The following is a 15,689-nucleotide window of genomic DNA, read 5'->3' on the forward strand; positions in this document are numbered from 1 at the left end:
GTTACCCTCCGTGCGACAAACCTCTCGCGTTTGAGTCCCCGTAGCCGATCCTCGTGCGATGGAAATCCTTCCTCCAGGTTCCGGAGCACCCCACTATTGCTGGAAATTCCTAACAAGATATCCTTTAGCCGTCCTGACTTGTCATACTCCCACACAGTGAAGCAGCACACGGGGGTAATGCACTCCCCTCGCCGCCATCTTCCCGTCCCCCTATCTTGTTTTTTTTAACATTATAAGATCTTTAAAATAATTTGTACATTTTCCTAAATGACCTTAATATTTCATTATAAAAATATATCAGAAGTTGTTTGCTAATTTTCTTCCTTGTCAACCTTTTTACTACATTGTTTTTATTTTATTAATTATTTATTTTAATTAAGTATATATGATAGCAATATGCATTTTAATTCATTATAAACAATTGCAGCACAGCTTTTCATTTCTCTGGTTGTACACTATGTAGCATCACACCATATGTGCAGTCATTAATGTACCTCGGATTATGATGTCCATCTCATTCCACAATCTTTCCCTGCCCCCCAGGCCCCTCCCCACCCTTCTGTCCCCTTTGCCCCATCAAAGTTCCTCCATTTTTCCCATGCCCTCCCCCCGTTATGGTCCAGCATCCACTTACCAGAGAGAACATTTGGTCTTTGGTTTTTTGGGATTGGCTTACTTCACTTAGCAAAATATTCTCCTGCTCCATCGGTTTACCTGTAAATGCCATGATTTATTCTCTTTTAATGCTGAGAGTATTACATTGTGTGTGTGTATATATGTATCACAATTTTTTTATCCATTCATCTATTGAAGGGCATCTATTTTAGTTCCACAGTTTATCTATTGTGACTTGAGCTGCTATAAACATTGATGTGGCTACGCTACTATAGTATGCTGATTTTAAGTTCTTTGGGTATAGACCGAGGAATGGGATAGCTGGGTTAAATGGTGGTTCCATTCCAAGTTTTCTAAGGAATCTCCATACTGCTTTCCATAGTGGTTACACCAATTTGCAGTCCCACCAGGAATGTATGAGTGAGAGGCTACATTTTGGGAGCAAATTTTTGCCACATGCACATCAGATAGAGCACTAGTCTCAAGGATATTTAAGGAACTTAAAAAACTTAACACCAAAAGAGCACACAACCCAATAAATAAATGGGCTAAGGAGCTGAACAGCCACTTCTCAGAAGAAGATATTCATTTGCTCAAAAATATATGAAAAAATGTTCAACATGTCTAGTAATTAGAGAAATGCAAATTAAAACTACTCTAAGATTTCATCTCATGCCAAGTCAGAATGGCAGTTATAAAGAATACAGACAACAATAAATGTTGGTGAGGATGTAGGGGAAAAGGTACATTGCTTTTTAAAAAAGGATTACAGTGAATATATATACATTTCTCACAATGCACACTTGAATATGTTCCAATGTGTTGAACTGCTAAACATCACAACATTCCTAAATGTGGAAGCAATATTGATCTTCTTGTTGATGTCCCTCTTTTCTATACTCTCGCAGTCCTGTCTCCCTGACCTAATCATCACTAAGTCCTATAGATTTCTGAGATATGTTGACTTCACTCTGATCCAGTGCATTAATCATATCCTATCCCAAATTAATCTCTTGCTTTTACAATGCCAAAAATTTCCCAACATGTCTCCTTTTTCCTTGATATTGTCATTCTGTTACAATATGATTACCAACAATTTCATAGTAACCTGGAAATGATTGAATTATAACAAACATACGATTATTAAAGTATGTGATACTCATTAAATTGTAGATATAAAATATACAAAATGAATGTTCAATATATAAAATAGATACAGATATGTATGATGTATATGATATATAATAAATAGCTAATATATTTAAAATGTAATTTTAAGGGCTGGGGATGTGGCTCAAGCAGTGATGCGCTTGCCTGGCATGCGCGGGGCGCTGGCTTCGATCCTCAGCACCACATAAAAATAAACTGAAAAATAAATATTAAAAAAAATTCTCTCTCTCTCTCTCTCTGTAAAAAAAAAAAAGTAATTTTAAAATATTCTTTGCCCTCCATATTACATAATGCATCATTAACTGCACTTTTTTTTTTTTCTTTTATGATTAAGTCTAAACTCTTCTTCTTTTGTTTACTGGGCATTTGGGTAGGTTCCACCATGAAGATGAATCGTGACCAAATTGTTATGTTCTTGTGGCAAAAACCTGAATATATTCCTTAATGGCTGATGTGAAACTTTCTAGTTTTTTGAAGAAAAAGAAAAACATTTGTTTCAAAACTAACACTTTTAAAATTTTAAGGCTCTTTTTTTAAAGCATTTCTGGCATAATGAAATCCAAGTCTATAGTTACTTCTGAAATATCAACATGTTGATTCAGAGGAAAATATTGATAACTTAAGTTTAACCATTGAGAACTTATAGGTTTTCTGATAATGTCTAAAATCTGCCAGCTTATTGATTTAAGCTTTACATGTGTCCTCACTAGATGTTACCTGGACTTTTGGACAGCTAGGGACATAAGAATTGAGGGATTGTGTTCATGTAGGAGGTCTCTGGTTCCTGATCTCTACTCTGATGTTAAGTAGTACTCATTGGTGAAGCATACATCCGCGGCACAGCACAGTGCCCAGGTATAACTTCTCCTCTCTATTTCACATGATTGGAATCTTGGGAAGACATTTATAAAGTGCATGAACTTACAAGTGAAGTCATGTCACTCGATGATGAATAATCTCATCTCCTCTGCCAAATCCGGTAAATTGATAATGTTCTCTTCAGCTCTGAGGATCTCTCTTGAATTTACCTCGATTCTTGGGTTTGAAAGAGTAGCATGAGTAATTAGTAATGACTGTCATATTAAGGAGACATGGTAAGGAGGTAAGGAGGACTAAGCAGTAGCAAGTATTTTTCTTCCAGTTTTCCTCCCTTTTTGTTAATAAATAATTGCTTATATTTGTATATGAGGAATACATTATACTTCAAATATTTTGTTATATAAAATGTTTATATGTAAGGAATATTTGTAAAGTTTATATATATTTATTATTACATATTTAAGGAAAAACCAAACCTAAGTCATTTTTTAGGGTAAAATTCGATTTCTTTTAATGTGGTTTTGAAAGCTTTAACAATGTGATGTTTTTGTCAAGTCAAGGAAGATGGTTATAAGACATACCAAAAAGCTGTCACAAAATTTATGGAGATGTTCTTGTTTAATTAAACAGTGGATTTAGGTTTATTTATTTCTAATACTATCAAACAAAATACTTGCCTTTTTGGACTTTTCTATTTCCATCCATTTCCCCAGATGAAACTTCAGGAGCATTCCTGATTCTAATTTTTTAAAATTCTTTGTATGGATTATCTCTCAGTCATTCTTTCCTAACTGTGTTCCCACTCCACCCCTCCACATTATTGCAATAGCTTCCCAACTGATGAATGTGCCTCCAGCCTCTGTTCCCTCTAGTTCATTCCATAGCCACAGCAGTGACCTTGCAGGGGTGCATGCAAAAGTCTCCATTGCTTTTATAATGTTGTTCAAATCCTCTGTGTTCTGATTTTCTGTCTATATCAGTTACTGAGAGAAAAGGGTTGAGATCTCTACCTACAATTATCTATTGCCTATTTTTCCATTCAGTTTTTCAGTTTGGAGATTTTGTCTTTTCTTTGCAGTTTTGCTTGTTCATTTTTGCTTTATGTATTTTGAAGCTGTGTTTTTAGGTACATATATAGTTAGAATTATTGTTTTTCTGTTGACTCAATCTATCATTATATTATGTTCCTCTTTTTTCCTGGTAATATGTCTTACTCTGAAGTCTAAGTTGTCTGATTTAAGTACAGCTACTTCAGCTTTATTTTGATTAGTATTTGCACAGTATGCATCGTCTTTTTACTTTTAAGCTGAATGTGTGTTTATATTTTAGGCAGGTTTCTTCTAGAGAGCACAGAGTTTAACTTCATCAAGTCTAACATCCTGGCATGTCATTGTAGTATGGAGTAATGTAATTATGGTTGGGTTTAATTTATCATCTTTGGATTGTTCATCTACTATTTGTCTTAGCTATTGTTTTTCCTTTTTTGCTCTTACCCCTTGTTTCCTATGGGTTAGTTGAGTATTTTTTTTAATATTTAATTTTATTCCCACCATGAATTATAATGCTCTACATCTTTGTTTTATATTTTCAGTAGTTACTCTAGTGTTTTGCCCTTTTAATTTGTCAAATGAAATTGTAAGAACTTTTTCATTTGGTGCAAGAACTCTACAACAATACACTCTCATTCTCCTTCCTGTGCTATTTGGTATTGTTGTCATTTATTTTACTTCTACACATATTATAACCAAAATAATATCTTATCCTACTTTATCTATTTAAGTCAGTTATCTTTAAGGGAATTTTAAAATAAGAAAGAAACATTTCATATTCATTCATGCAAGTAACATTTCCAGCTCTTTTCATTCATTTATATGTTCTTTAACTTAAATATCTAAATATTTAACTAAATAATTTCCTTGAAGTTTTTACAATGTGCAGATTTGCAGATACAGAATCTTTTTAGCATTCATTTCTTGAAATTTTTTCTTTATTTTCCTGTTTTAAAAAATATTTTCACTTACTATGAAACTCTCAGATATCAGTTGTGCTAGTCATCTTTCCATTACTGTGATAAAATATGTGAGACAACCAGTTTAAAAGATCCATGGTCACTTGGTCCTGTTGCTTTTGTCCTGTGGCAGTACAACACATCATGGCTGAATTCATGGAGAAAGAAAAGAGAGAGGGGTGGGTCCCAATATCTCCTTGAAGAGTGTGTCCCCAGTGACCTAACTTCTTTCTTCTAGACCCATCTCCTAAAGAACATCACTTCTCAATAGTTCCACGTACTGACAATCAAACCTTTAACACATGGGCCTTTGAGGGACACCTTTTCAAACCATAACAATAAGTTAATTTTTTTCTTTTCACACTTTAAGATATTGTTCTCTGATTTTCCGCATGCATGATTTCTGATGAGAAATCTGTATTCATTTTTTATTGTTATTATAACAATTTATGAGAAACTCAGTGGCTTTAAAATAACACAATTTATTTTCTTATAATTCTGGTGGTCAGAAACCCAAAATGGGTAAAAGTGATAATGTTGTTAACAAGGCTGTGTACCTTCTGGAGGCTGCAGAGAAGATTCTATGTCTTTGCCTTTTTTCAGATTCTTCTAAAGAGCATTTGGCTCTGTTTAGGCAGAAAATTTAAATAATGTGTGACTCAATTTTTTTACCCATAAAAGTCTGTTTTTAAGCCTTCTTAGGCTATTCTAGAGTATCCTTCAGACTTTTGATATTTCAATTCCAGTAATAAGGATTTCCCTCTGCTGGGGTCTCTAATAACCATCCTACCCTAGGTCATCCATAGCTTTCCACTCTGGTTCTTCTGACGTCAAACATCTCTTGACCCTGAAAGGGTTTGGGAATTGTACAACTTATTTAATTCCTTGGTTGTTCTTTGCTTAGACTTGTGGCGTTTCTCTACATACATATGCCACTTTATACCTAGCAAAACGTCAAGAAGACCTCACTATAGACTTCTGACCCTTCTTTTCTGCAAGGATATTTCTTTTCTGGACCTCTGTCCTCCAATTTTCATGCACTTCAACCTCCTTCAACTGTTATTTATTGTGAAAGCCCACAAGCCTTGTTGACTTATGTGGGCTTTCCCTCCCAGGACCCACAGTCTGGAAATTATCTTTACACAGAAATCCAGGAAGATCGAAGGGCTCAACAGAGATCAGAGTCCTGTGCTGCCTGTTGTTCAGTATAAGAAAACTGTTATTTAGGTTTTGGGTTTTTTTTTTTTTTTTCTTGTGGTGCTAGGGATTGAACCCAAGGCATTGTGCATGCATGACAAGCACTGTACCAACTAAGCTATATCCTCAACCCTGTTATTTAGCATTTTTTATCAGGTTTTCCTACTGATTACAGCAAGAGAATAAGTTTGGTCCTTGGGGAGCGCAGAAGTGGAAGTTTCTTTCCACAACTTTGAATGGAGCTCAGATCAATCTCCTTTGCTTTGATGATGATAGCATCCAGACCATAAGAGGCAGGACCTTCCTCTGTGCACAGATTCCCATCTTGTTTCCTTTGTGTCTTCTTGACGTGTGGACAGTGGAGGACTTTTGCTTTTCAGCCTTTTTTCTTTCTGTGTTTACCCTCTCCAGTCTCTCCTCCTTGACTTGCTTCCATATTATTCATTGTTTCCAAACTCCAATGCATTGCCTTGTTTTTCCCTCTGACTTGTCAGAGAAAAGTAGGCAAATGGGTATTTCACTTGACTGAGCTAAGCAGCTCTACACGTTATAGCTGCAGGAGTCTGAATCCTGTCTCTCTCATTTAGTGTTCCTAATGTCTGGGGCAAGTTTCTTAACTGCTGGTTTCCTGATTGTAAAAGGAATAATTCTAATTCTTTTCCTCTAGCCATGTGTGATTGTGGGTTCTTATACATAAAGAATTAGAATAGTAATATCTGCATCTACCTTAGCATTCCCATTGACACATCTCTATAAACATCTACACACTTTACTATGAATTTCTGTCTTTCCATCTATCATTTTCTTGAAGGAAAAGATTGTAATGATGTGTATTTGTACACGAGTCCCAACAAAGTACTCCAAAAATATACTAGAGGCTCAAATGTGGGTTGAAATACTGTCATGTTCTGTGGTTTCTGTTTCTAGGATTGAAATGCCGTAGCCTTAAAGCATTGTTTTGTCAAGTAAAATTAGGAAGAAAAGTACACATATCAGGAAAAGTTGTTTTTAGTTTTCAGATTTTTCTTCCAAGCAGTTTGTGTTTTCACATTTTGGATCTGCAAGTTGGAATTGTTAGTATTGCTTTTCAAATTAAAAGTTCAGTCTTACAACATGCGTTAGCCTATTTTTGGTTAAAAAACTCATAGAGCTGGGCATGGTGGTGCACACCTGTAATTCCAGGAGGATCACAGGTTCAAAGCCAGCTTCAGCAAAATTGAGGCACTAAGCAACTCAGTAAGACCCTGTGTCTAAATAAAATACAAAAACAGGCTGGGATTGTGGCTTAGTGGTCGAGTGCCTCTGAGTTCAGTCTCCGGTACCCAAAAAAAGAAAAAACAACAACAACAAAAAGTTTTGTTTCCTCTGAAAGATCCAAATTTAAGTTCATTTTGGTATTCATGAGTATGCTGGATTTATCTTCTTCAGTAGAATGGTCATTTTTTGATAAAGAAAAGAGGTGGAGTTGGTCTTAGATGTGTCTGTATTTTTATGCCATGTTAGTGAAAGTCCATCAGATTTTCTTCTTCTGTTTGTAGAACAATGTAGAGCTCTTGGGTATGATTGGCTATAAAAAAATAGGTGGAGTCAACAAAAAATTTTCTATTTGAAAATCAACAACTAAAGAGTAAAAAGTACACTGTAGTGTCTAAAGAATGTGAAACTCATTATATATGTGTGTGTTAATATATATACAAACACACACACATACACACACACACACACACACACATATATATATATATACATACACTGTTTTTTCATATTCAAAACATTTTTAGGTTTAAAATGAAAATTTAGAAAGAAATTTCACTGAGGATCACTTCAATAAGTACATCAGGCTGACTGATAATAATGCTTGACTTTCCTGTATTTTAGATTTGGCTAGAAGCCACATATAGCAAATTTTTGAAGTATACAACATTTTTTATTGTGTCTATTTCTTGAGTTTTAATTGCAAATGTTTATATTTTATTTATATACACCAATATTTCTATATATAAAAGTGGTGTATATTTCTATTATAAAGCTGAGGTAATCCTCAGAATTAACTGAAAAGCATTTAAAAAGACTACATTGCAATTTAATACCTCCTAGATATTAGCTTTATTCCTCCCAGGAGTATTCCACATCATTTGTTTTATTGTCCTAAGAACATTTGCAGCACAAAGGAAAGGATGCCCTAAGTCTATTTCTTTTGCTATCTAAGGAAAGATATTCTGATAGTCATACTCTGCCTGACATATATAAACTAACTAAATTTACTTGACTTTTAGTTCATTGTCAAAAGGAGGAGTGTCTCCAAAGCCTGAAAACTAAAGCAATATATCTGCAGTTAAATGACAACTTTAAATGACTCAGAGGAAAGGCACTGCATCTGTCTAAAAAATAACCCATACTGGCTGCACTTAAAAGCAACTGAAATGCACATTCATAGCTAATTATAAACAAAAACTAGTTAACACTTTAAATAAAAGGAAAAATAGCAAAAAGATTTAGAGCCTAGACAAGTAGATGAAAGGGTTCTGAGTTGCTTTCCATCTGATATTACTCAAATGCAACTCTGTCTCCAATTACCTGGGAATATGTGGTATTCCCTCATGAAAGCTCAAGATCAGAGAGGGCGTCCATTCCGTGCCTCTGCTTACTCAGAGTCATTTGGAACAAGTTCAGCAGAAATATTTCACATTGCAAAAGAGTCTGGAGCCAGACAGCGACTACAGACACTAATCACAGGGTCAAAATAGTAACTTAGTAGGACAGCAACCACCGGGAAATATTTGTGGAGGCAGAGATTTGAGGGAGGAAGTATTAGTCCTGCGGGGGGAGACATCAGTGAATGCTGTGGTGCTGAGATAGGACCATTAAAATGCTGTTTTAACCAGTTGCATGTTCCATGGCATAGGGTCATGATTGCTAGTGATCTCTGGTGAGATCAGACTTAAAGGAGTATCTTATACCTTAGTTCTAAAATAAATGAATAGATAGAAAGAAAAGTACCCAAATAAATAAAGGTTGCTTCCTAAAATGTTCGGTGTTTCTCAATTCAATGTTCTAAGCTTAGGCTTTCCCTGCCCTAAGTTGCAGATGTCTAACAGTTGACATTGGGAGTTAAGAATGACAGTTGTAAGGTTCTCATTAAAATCTAAGGTCCCAGTTTGCTGCTGAAGGAACAGTAATTGACTGATTGACTTCTGTAAGTCTAGTTCTCTACAGTTTTAGTCTATTAAAAAATAAGAGATAGTAAGTTTCTCTGTACAAACCACTTTTTACTGTGCCTTATTTTTTTCCCCTTAAATTACTTCACCTTGTTCTTTCCATGGTCAGTAGAGAACCAACTGCTTTCTTGATTCTCACTCCACTACGAATTCTGTTTTCAGTAGACTTATTCTTAGAACATTTTCTTGGCAGTGGATCTCAAATATCAGGATATGAGTAGTTACCATTATATGTTTAGAATAAGAAGAGCTGCTTCAGAGGAGCATTGCAAATTTTCTTTAAAAATCATTTTATCTTTTAGATTTTAGCAAGTCCTCCTTAAATTTATTAAATTACCTTGTAGCAATTTGATTTACTGCTATGTCTTAAAAATAAAAATTCTTAGAAGCTGTTAGTCTCTGCTTATACTTGTAGGCATGGGAAGTAATCTGTGTTAAGTCTATTAAAACAGGTACACACGCACATTGAGTAGAAAGAAATTTTACAATTATTGCCAGAGTTTGTAAAGTTCTTGGCCATAATTGTTCTGTACTGACATAAAGAAGCACCCTCATTTTACCAAAGTATATCTTTAGTTCTACATCTAGATTTTTTATAGAAGAATGAAAAAGTGAGATTTGTGGTGCTGCTCAAATGGGAGGCTTTTCACATTTTGGCAGCAACACATCCCTGTCCCTTCTCATAGTAAAAGTGATATGGAAATGAGATGAAGGGAACTTCAGAAAGAGTATTATAATGCACCAGGCAATTTATACATTATCTCATGAATCATCTGCACTACCAAGTTCATTGTACCATTACTCATGATTACCAAGAAATGGAAACAACCCAAGTGTCCATCAATTGATGAATGAATTTATAAAAAGTACATGTACACAAGGGATACTTTTGGCTATAAAAAATTAATGAACTCCTCCTGTAGGGCAACATGAATGGAACTGGAGATCATCATGTTCAGTGAAATAAGCCAGCAGAAAGACATACTGTGTGATTCCACTCAGTTGTGGAATCTAAAAAAGTTGATCTCCAACTGGTGGTGACCAGAGCCTGGGGAGAACAGTGGGAGTGAGGACTGGGACAAGATTGATCATCGGGTACTAATTTACAGTTAGATACGAGCAAGAAGTTCTGATGTGCTCTTGCACAGTAGAGTGACTACAGATAAACAACCAGGCTCGGTGCATAAGCCTGTAATCCCAGCCGCTTAGGAGTCTGAGGCAGGAGGATAGTGAGTTCAAAGCCAGCCTCAGCAATTTAGTAAGACACTGAGCAACTCAGTGAGACCCTGTCTGTAAATAAAATATTTTTTTAAAGGATTGGGGATGTGGCTCAGTGGTTAAGAGCCCCTGGGTTCAATCCTTGTCACCAAAGGAAAAAAAGATAACATACTATATAGTTCAAAAGGCTAGAAGGAAGGATTTTGAAATCTTTTTGCCATAAAGAAATAACAAATAAGGAGGTAGATATGTTTAACTTGACATAAACATTACACATGTACATGTATCAAAACATTATATGATACCTATTAATATGTACAATTTTTATGTTTTTATGTATCAATTAAAAATAAATTTAGGGCTGAGATGTAGCTCAGTGGGAAAGCGTTTGCCTAGCATTCACAAAGCCCTGGGTTCAATCCCCAGTTCCCAAAAAGAAAGAATCCCACCCCCCAAGAAAAATAAATAATGTAAAAAAATAAATAAATTTAGCCGAGCATGGTGGCACACTGCATAATCCCAGCAGCTCAGGAGGCCAAGACAGGAAGATAGTGAGTTCAAAGCCAGCCTCAGTAATGGTGAGGTGCTAAGCAACTCAGTGAGACCTGTCTGTACATAAAATACAAAATAGGGCTGAGGTTGTGGCTCAATGGTTGAGTGCCCCTGAGTTCAAACTCTCATACCCCCTCCAAAAACTAAAATAAAATTAACAAATTTACTTTCTTCACTTAAAAAAAAAAAATAAGTATGCCAGATGTAGTAGCACAGGCCCATAATTCCAGCTACTTTGGAGGCTGAGGCAGGAGGATCACAAGATCCAGTACAGCTTCAGTAACATAGTAAGACCCTGTCTCAAAATAAGTAAAAAGGACTGAGAATGTAACTCAATGCTAGAGCCTTATCAAGCACATGGCCCTGGACTCAGTCTCCAGTATGGGGAATAAAAGAAAGCAACTCAATGAAAAAGTATTATCCTATTTTAATGATGAAAAAAAATGTATCAAAGTGATGTTCAGTTATTAGAATCTATCACAATTTAGTAGGCTAAGCTTCAATTCAAACCCAGGTTTTTCTGATTGAAAATCTGATATTCAACACCCAAATATTGTCCCTAATAGGATCCGGAAATGTAAGGCAGAGTGGTAAGGACACATTGCATGGGAAATAGAGAGTGTAACTTTTGTGGTATCAGGTGCAGGAGAGGCAGCTGCCCACCGAGACTTGAACTCTGGCTGGCCCTAGGGCAGAGGAGTTATCAAGCAACTCTGTGGAAGATGGTCAAGGCTACTTAGGAGGCTCTGGCACAGGATGCACTGGTGATCTGATGCTAACTTGAAGACCACTACAAACCAATTCTGTGTCTATTTGTCTTTTTATGTTCTTCTTTAGCTTTCCTATGGTAATCTTGATTATGATTAGGTTTTTTGTTGGTCTTTTTTTCTCCTTTTGAGGTGCTAAAGATCAAGACCAGGGCTTTATATGTGCTATGCTAGTGTTCCATCCCTAAGCAACACTCCCAGCCCAGTATTGTTGATTGTGAACCACTAGAAAGCTGTAATCCTCATTCAATGTGGCAAAAAAAAAATGAGCTATACATTCTAAAAGAAGGGGGAAACTTATATTATTTGAAATGGAAAATGAAATCTTTTATATCTCTTATATAATTAATTTAGCATACTTATTTTGATCAGTTTTATCAACAGCAGATTATAAATATGTAGGAAACTGTTGCTAAAAAGAACACTATCTTTCAAAACCATTTGTCATGTGTGGCATTAGAAATTAAATGCAAATAATTTTTGTATTTCTGAAAAAAAATGTGAGGAAATTAAAAATTCATACTAAGGTATTATGTTGCAGATTTTAAAAATCACCTTATTTTCTATGTCATTTTTAGCAAAGTTGTGATTGGATGTCTGTGCTTATAACAGTGGTGGCACACAGTATGTGTAAGTTTTTCCTCAAACTGAAAAATGCAGTTGGACTAAGATTTTGGTCTGTGTTCCCTAAATGAATGACAGATTTATTCATATTTTATTCCAAATTATGTTTTAATTTTCACTGATGAAATAATATTTCAGTTTAGTGGATTCATCCGCACTACCTAAAGCAAACACATCCTGCACCTATCACTAAGTGAACATCCTGAGCATGTTTAAAAGAATTGTGGCAACAAAACCTTCATGGTGCATTTATACAAACAGCATGTTAAAAATAGGTATTTCAGTGTGTCCAGAAAAAAAGAATTGTCCCTCAACTTTTCAGAATTTTTTTTTCCTAAGATTTCCATACAAAGGAAAATCTGTTAGGTTCATTGAATTGTTGACTCTTCATCAAGAGTTGAAAGTCTAATGCTCTTTCTTTGATCTCTAATTTGACTGTTTATCAAAGCTGATTACGGTTTGAATATACAAATCCCCTAGCTTGAAAATCATGTAAAAATAATGGAGAGTAAAGAATTTTTAAGTAGTCTCTGTTGTTCTAATTTGGCTTTATGATTGCAATATAGCAATTAGATTTGGTAAAAGGATCTGTTTTTATGTTTTGTTCCTTTGGTACGAATCAATCTTCTGCCACACTGGATCAAAGTGGTATTGTTTGAAAGCCAAACTTGCCATGTACTGAAGTAAGAGCTGTTTTGGTATACATTCAAAAGGAATCATTGTGAATAAGTGAAACCTAGTTTATTCCAATTACCCTAATTTAAGGGCTTATGTTTTCTGGAAAGCTACAAGTTTGTGTTCTCTTTATCTGCATATAAAGTTGAAACATAATAAAATAGAAGTTGACTTAGTTAAACACAATTATGGATTATATCACTTAAACAATTTTAAGATCTTCAATTCTAAAATTTCATAGCACATTTATTGTCTCCACTAATTATTGGAGGCGCTATGCTAGATATTTTATGTATATTAACAGATCAATCTGTTTGCCAAAGACAACACAGCTAATTTTAATGACAGAATAAGGAATAGGGTACGAATCTCTAGCATATCATTCTTTTATGTTTTTAAGTTTCATAAATAATTTTCTTGAATCTTCTAAAATAGTCCAGAAATTCTGTCTTCCAATCTCAGTCTTATTCTTTGTATTTTAAAAAGATTTTTTTAAAAAAATGTCCTTCCTGATAGTGGTATACATTGTGGTGCTTTTGTTATTTTCCCTTAAACAAACTTTATGTGGTTCTAGAATTGTTTTAGGTAGAAAATCATTTTTTTAATGCTAGGTAGGCCAGAGCAGATTTTATAAGACTGGAATCATTTCCAAGTAAAATCATGGAACATTGATTCTGGGTTTTTTTGTTTTGTTTTGTTTTAAATCTGATTAATGACTGACTTGTAAATTTATATAAACAATCTAAAATACAAAAAGGGAAAGGGAGGAGACAATGGAAATGGGAGAAGGGTAAGGAGAGAAGAAGAAAGGGAGGAAAGAGGGAGGGAAGGAGCAAAGAGATAGTGAGAGAGAGAAATCCCTGTTAAATTTTGACAATTCTGGCAAAGAGTGGCAATATGACACTTAGTTATAACTTTGTAGATACTGCACAGACCTTTGAGAAAACACTGTCCTGAAGTTGTAAAACATTAACCAGCCAAAGCTGTACTATTGTGTTTTAAGTAGTGATAAAGATACTTTGACAATTGCTAAAGAGACCATGGGTTTTCTTTTGTGCACAGTTCCTGGTTTTTAATAATCCATTGGCCCTGGTCCACTTTGTCTTCTGATGTCTCCAAATGGCCCCAAGTGTGGCCCAGAGGGAAATGATTATAAAAAGACAACTTCTTCATTTACTAGTTCCAGGATTTTTAAAATTTGTTCTTTTGTTTTGTTTGTTTGTTTACTTTTTATTTTATAGCTCAGTGATTTTCAAACCGTGAGTCACCAACTAGGAAATTAATTGAACAGGTCAAGACTAATTTTTTTATTCTAATAAAACAGACTGAAAATAGCAGTGTCTTTGGAATTTTTTTCCCCAAAATATAAGTGTGTGTATGTGAGAGAGAGGGGTCGGGGGATGGGGGTAGGTATGGAATAATACATAAAACAGTGTAATGCTAATTTTACACAATGGAATTTGTAGGTGATTTTAAGCAATTTGAAGTATTAATCTCCTTTCCAAATTTGATTTCTGAGTTTGTGTCAGGCTATCATTCTTTGTATTTAAACAATTAAAGCAAATAAATGGGTACATTATCACACTACCACAAAAGGGAGAGTTTTAGATAAAATAAGATTATGATTTTTCACTTGTGATCTGTTACAATTGGTACAATCTGAACACAATTGTAAAGAGTTCAGAATTCTCACCATAGCTCCATAGAAGGTTAGATGGTTTCTCTCCCCTCCTTTTTTTTTGGGGGGGGGGTCCTGGGCATTGAACCTGGGGGCACTTTCCTCCTGAGCCACATCCCCAGCCCTTTTATTTTTTATTTTGAGACACAGTCTCACTAAGTTACTTAGGGCATCACTAAGTTGCTAAGGCAACTTGTAATCCTCGAACTTGTAATCCTCCTGTCTCAGCCCCCCAGTTGCTAGAATTACAAGCTTGAGCCACCACACCCAGCTATGTAGTTTCTTAACTTCATGTTTGTACTTTTGCTTGAGAGAATTATTTTCAGCTAATTATTGACATGTAAACCCTGACACATTTGACGTAAACATAAAATTAGTGTTTTCATTTCTCAAGTTAGTATAAAAATAATACTAATAATATAAATAAATTATTTAGAACCTAAAAATGTTCTAAACTGTATAATCTTTTCAATCATACGACATTTAAGGATTTAAAATCCATACTCAACTTCTGGTTGGAGTACATAAGAATTAAGACAAATAAAATAAACTGGGCATAATGGCATATACCTGTAATTCTAGGAGGCTGAGACATGAGGATCACAAGTTCAAAGCCAGCCCCAGCAGGAACTCAGTGAGGAACTAAGCACCTTAGTGAGACTCTGTCTCTAAATAAAATAGGGCTGGGGATGTGGCTCAGTGGTTGATTACCCCTGTGTTCAATTCCCAGTGTCAAAAAAAATTAAAATAAATTTCATTTTTTAAATATGTTTTGCCTGAGATTATGTACTGTTTATTACATCCTTTCCTTTTCTTGCATTTTCAGCTAAAATTGACCAAGAGGCAGAGGAGACTTCACTGACAGAAACTCATAAATGGTGAGAAATTGCCTTCCTTTAATATAATATTTCCTCTAAGAATAGACTTGTAAAGTTCTTAGTATATTTCATTCCAAGGAACCAATTATTAGCTTAATTCTTATTTTCATATGTTAAATAAAACTAATGGTGTATTTGAATTTCTCAATAAATTTCTGAATTTTATTTTTATGACTCTGGATGATGTAAAATTCTGCTGAATATCAGATTATTGGGATTAGCACCTTCTCTTTCAAATAGGATTTAGGACTAAGGTAATACAAGAAAATG

At 34.9% G+C, this 15,689-nt stretch overlaps 1 protein-coding gene across 1 annotated transcript in view; it reads left to right on the top strand.

Annotated features, from left to right (window-relative positions):
- The window catches only part of Fmn2 (formin 2), a 352,705-nt gene that overhangs the window by 268,065 nt on the left and 68,951 nt on the right, over positions 1 to 15,689 (top strand). Inside the window, 1 exon segment of the mRNA XM_015483532.2 lies at positions 15,368 to 15,419. Coding sequence (XP_015339018.1) covers positions 15,368 to 15,419 — 52 coding nt within the window.

This window comes from Marmota marmota, unplaced genomic scaffold, assembly GCF_001458135.2.
Source record: "Marmota marmota marmota unplaced genomic scaffold, marMar, whole genome shotgun sequence".
Lineage (NCBI taxonomy): Eukaryota > Metazoa > Chordata > Mammalia > Rodentia > Sciuridae > Marmota > Marmota marmota.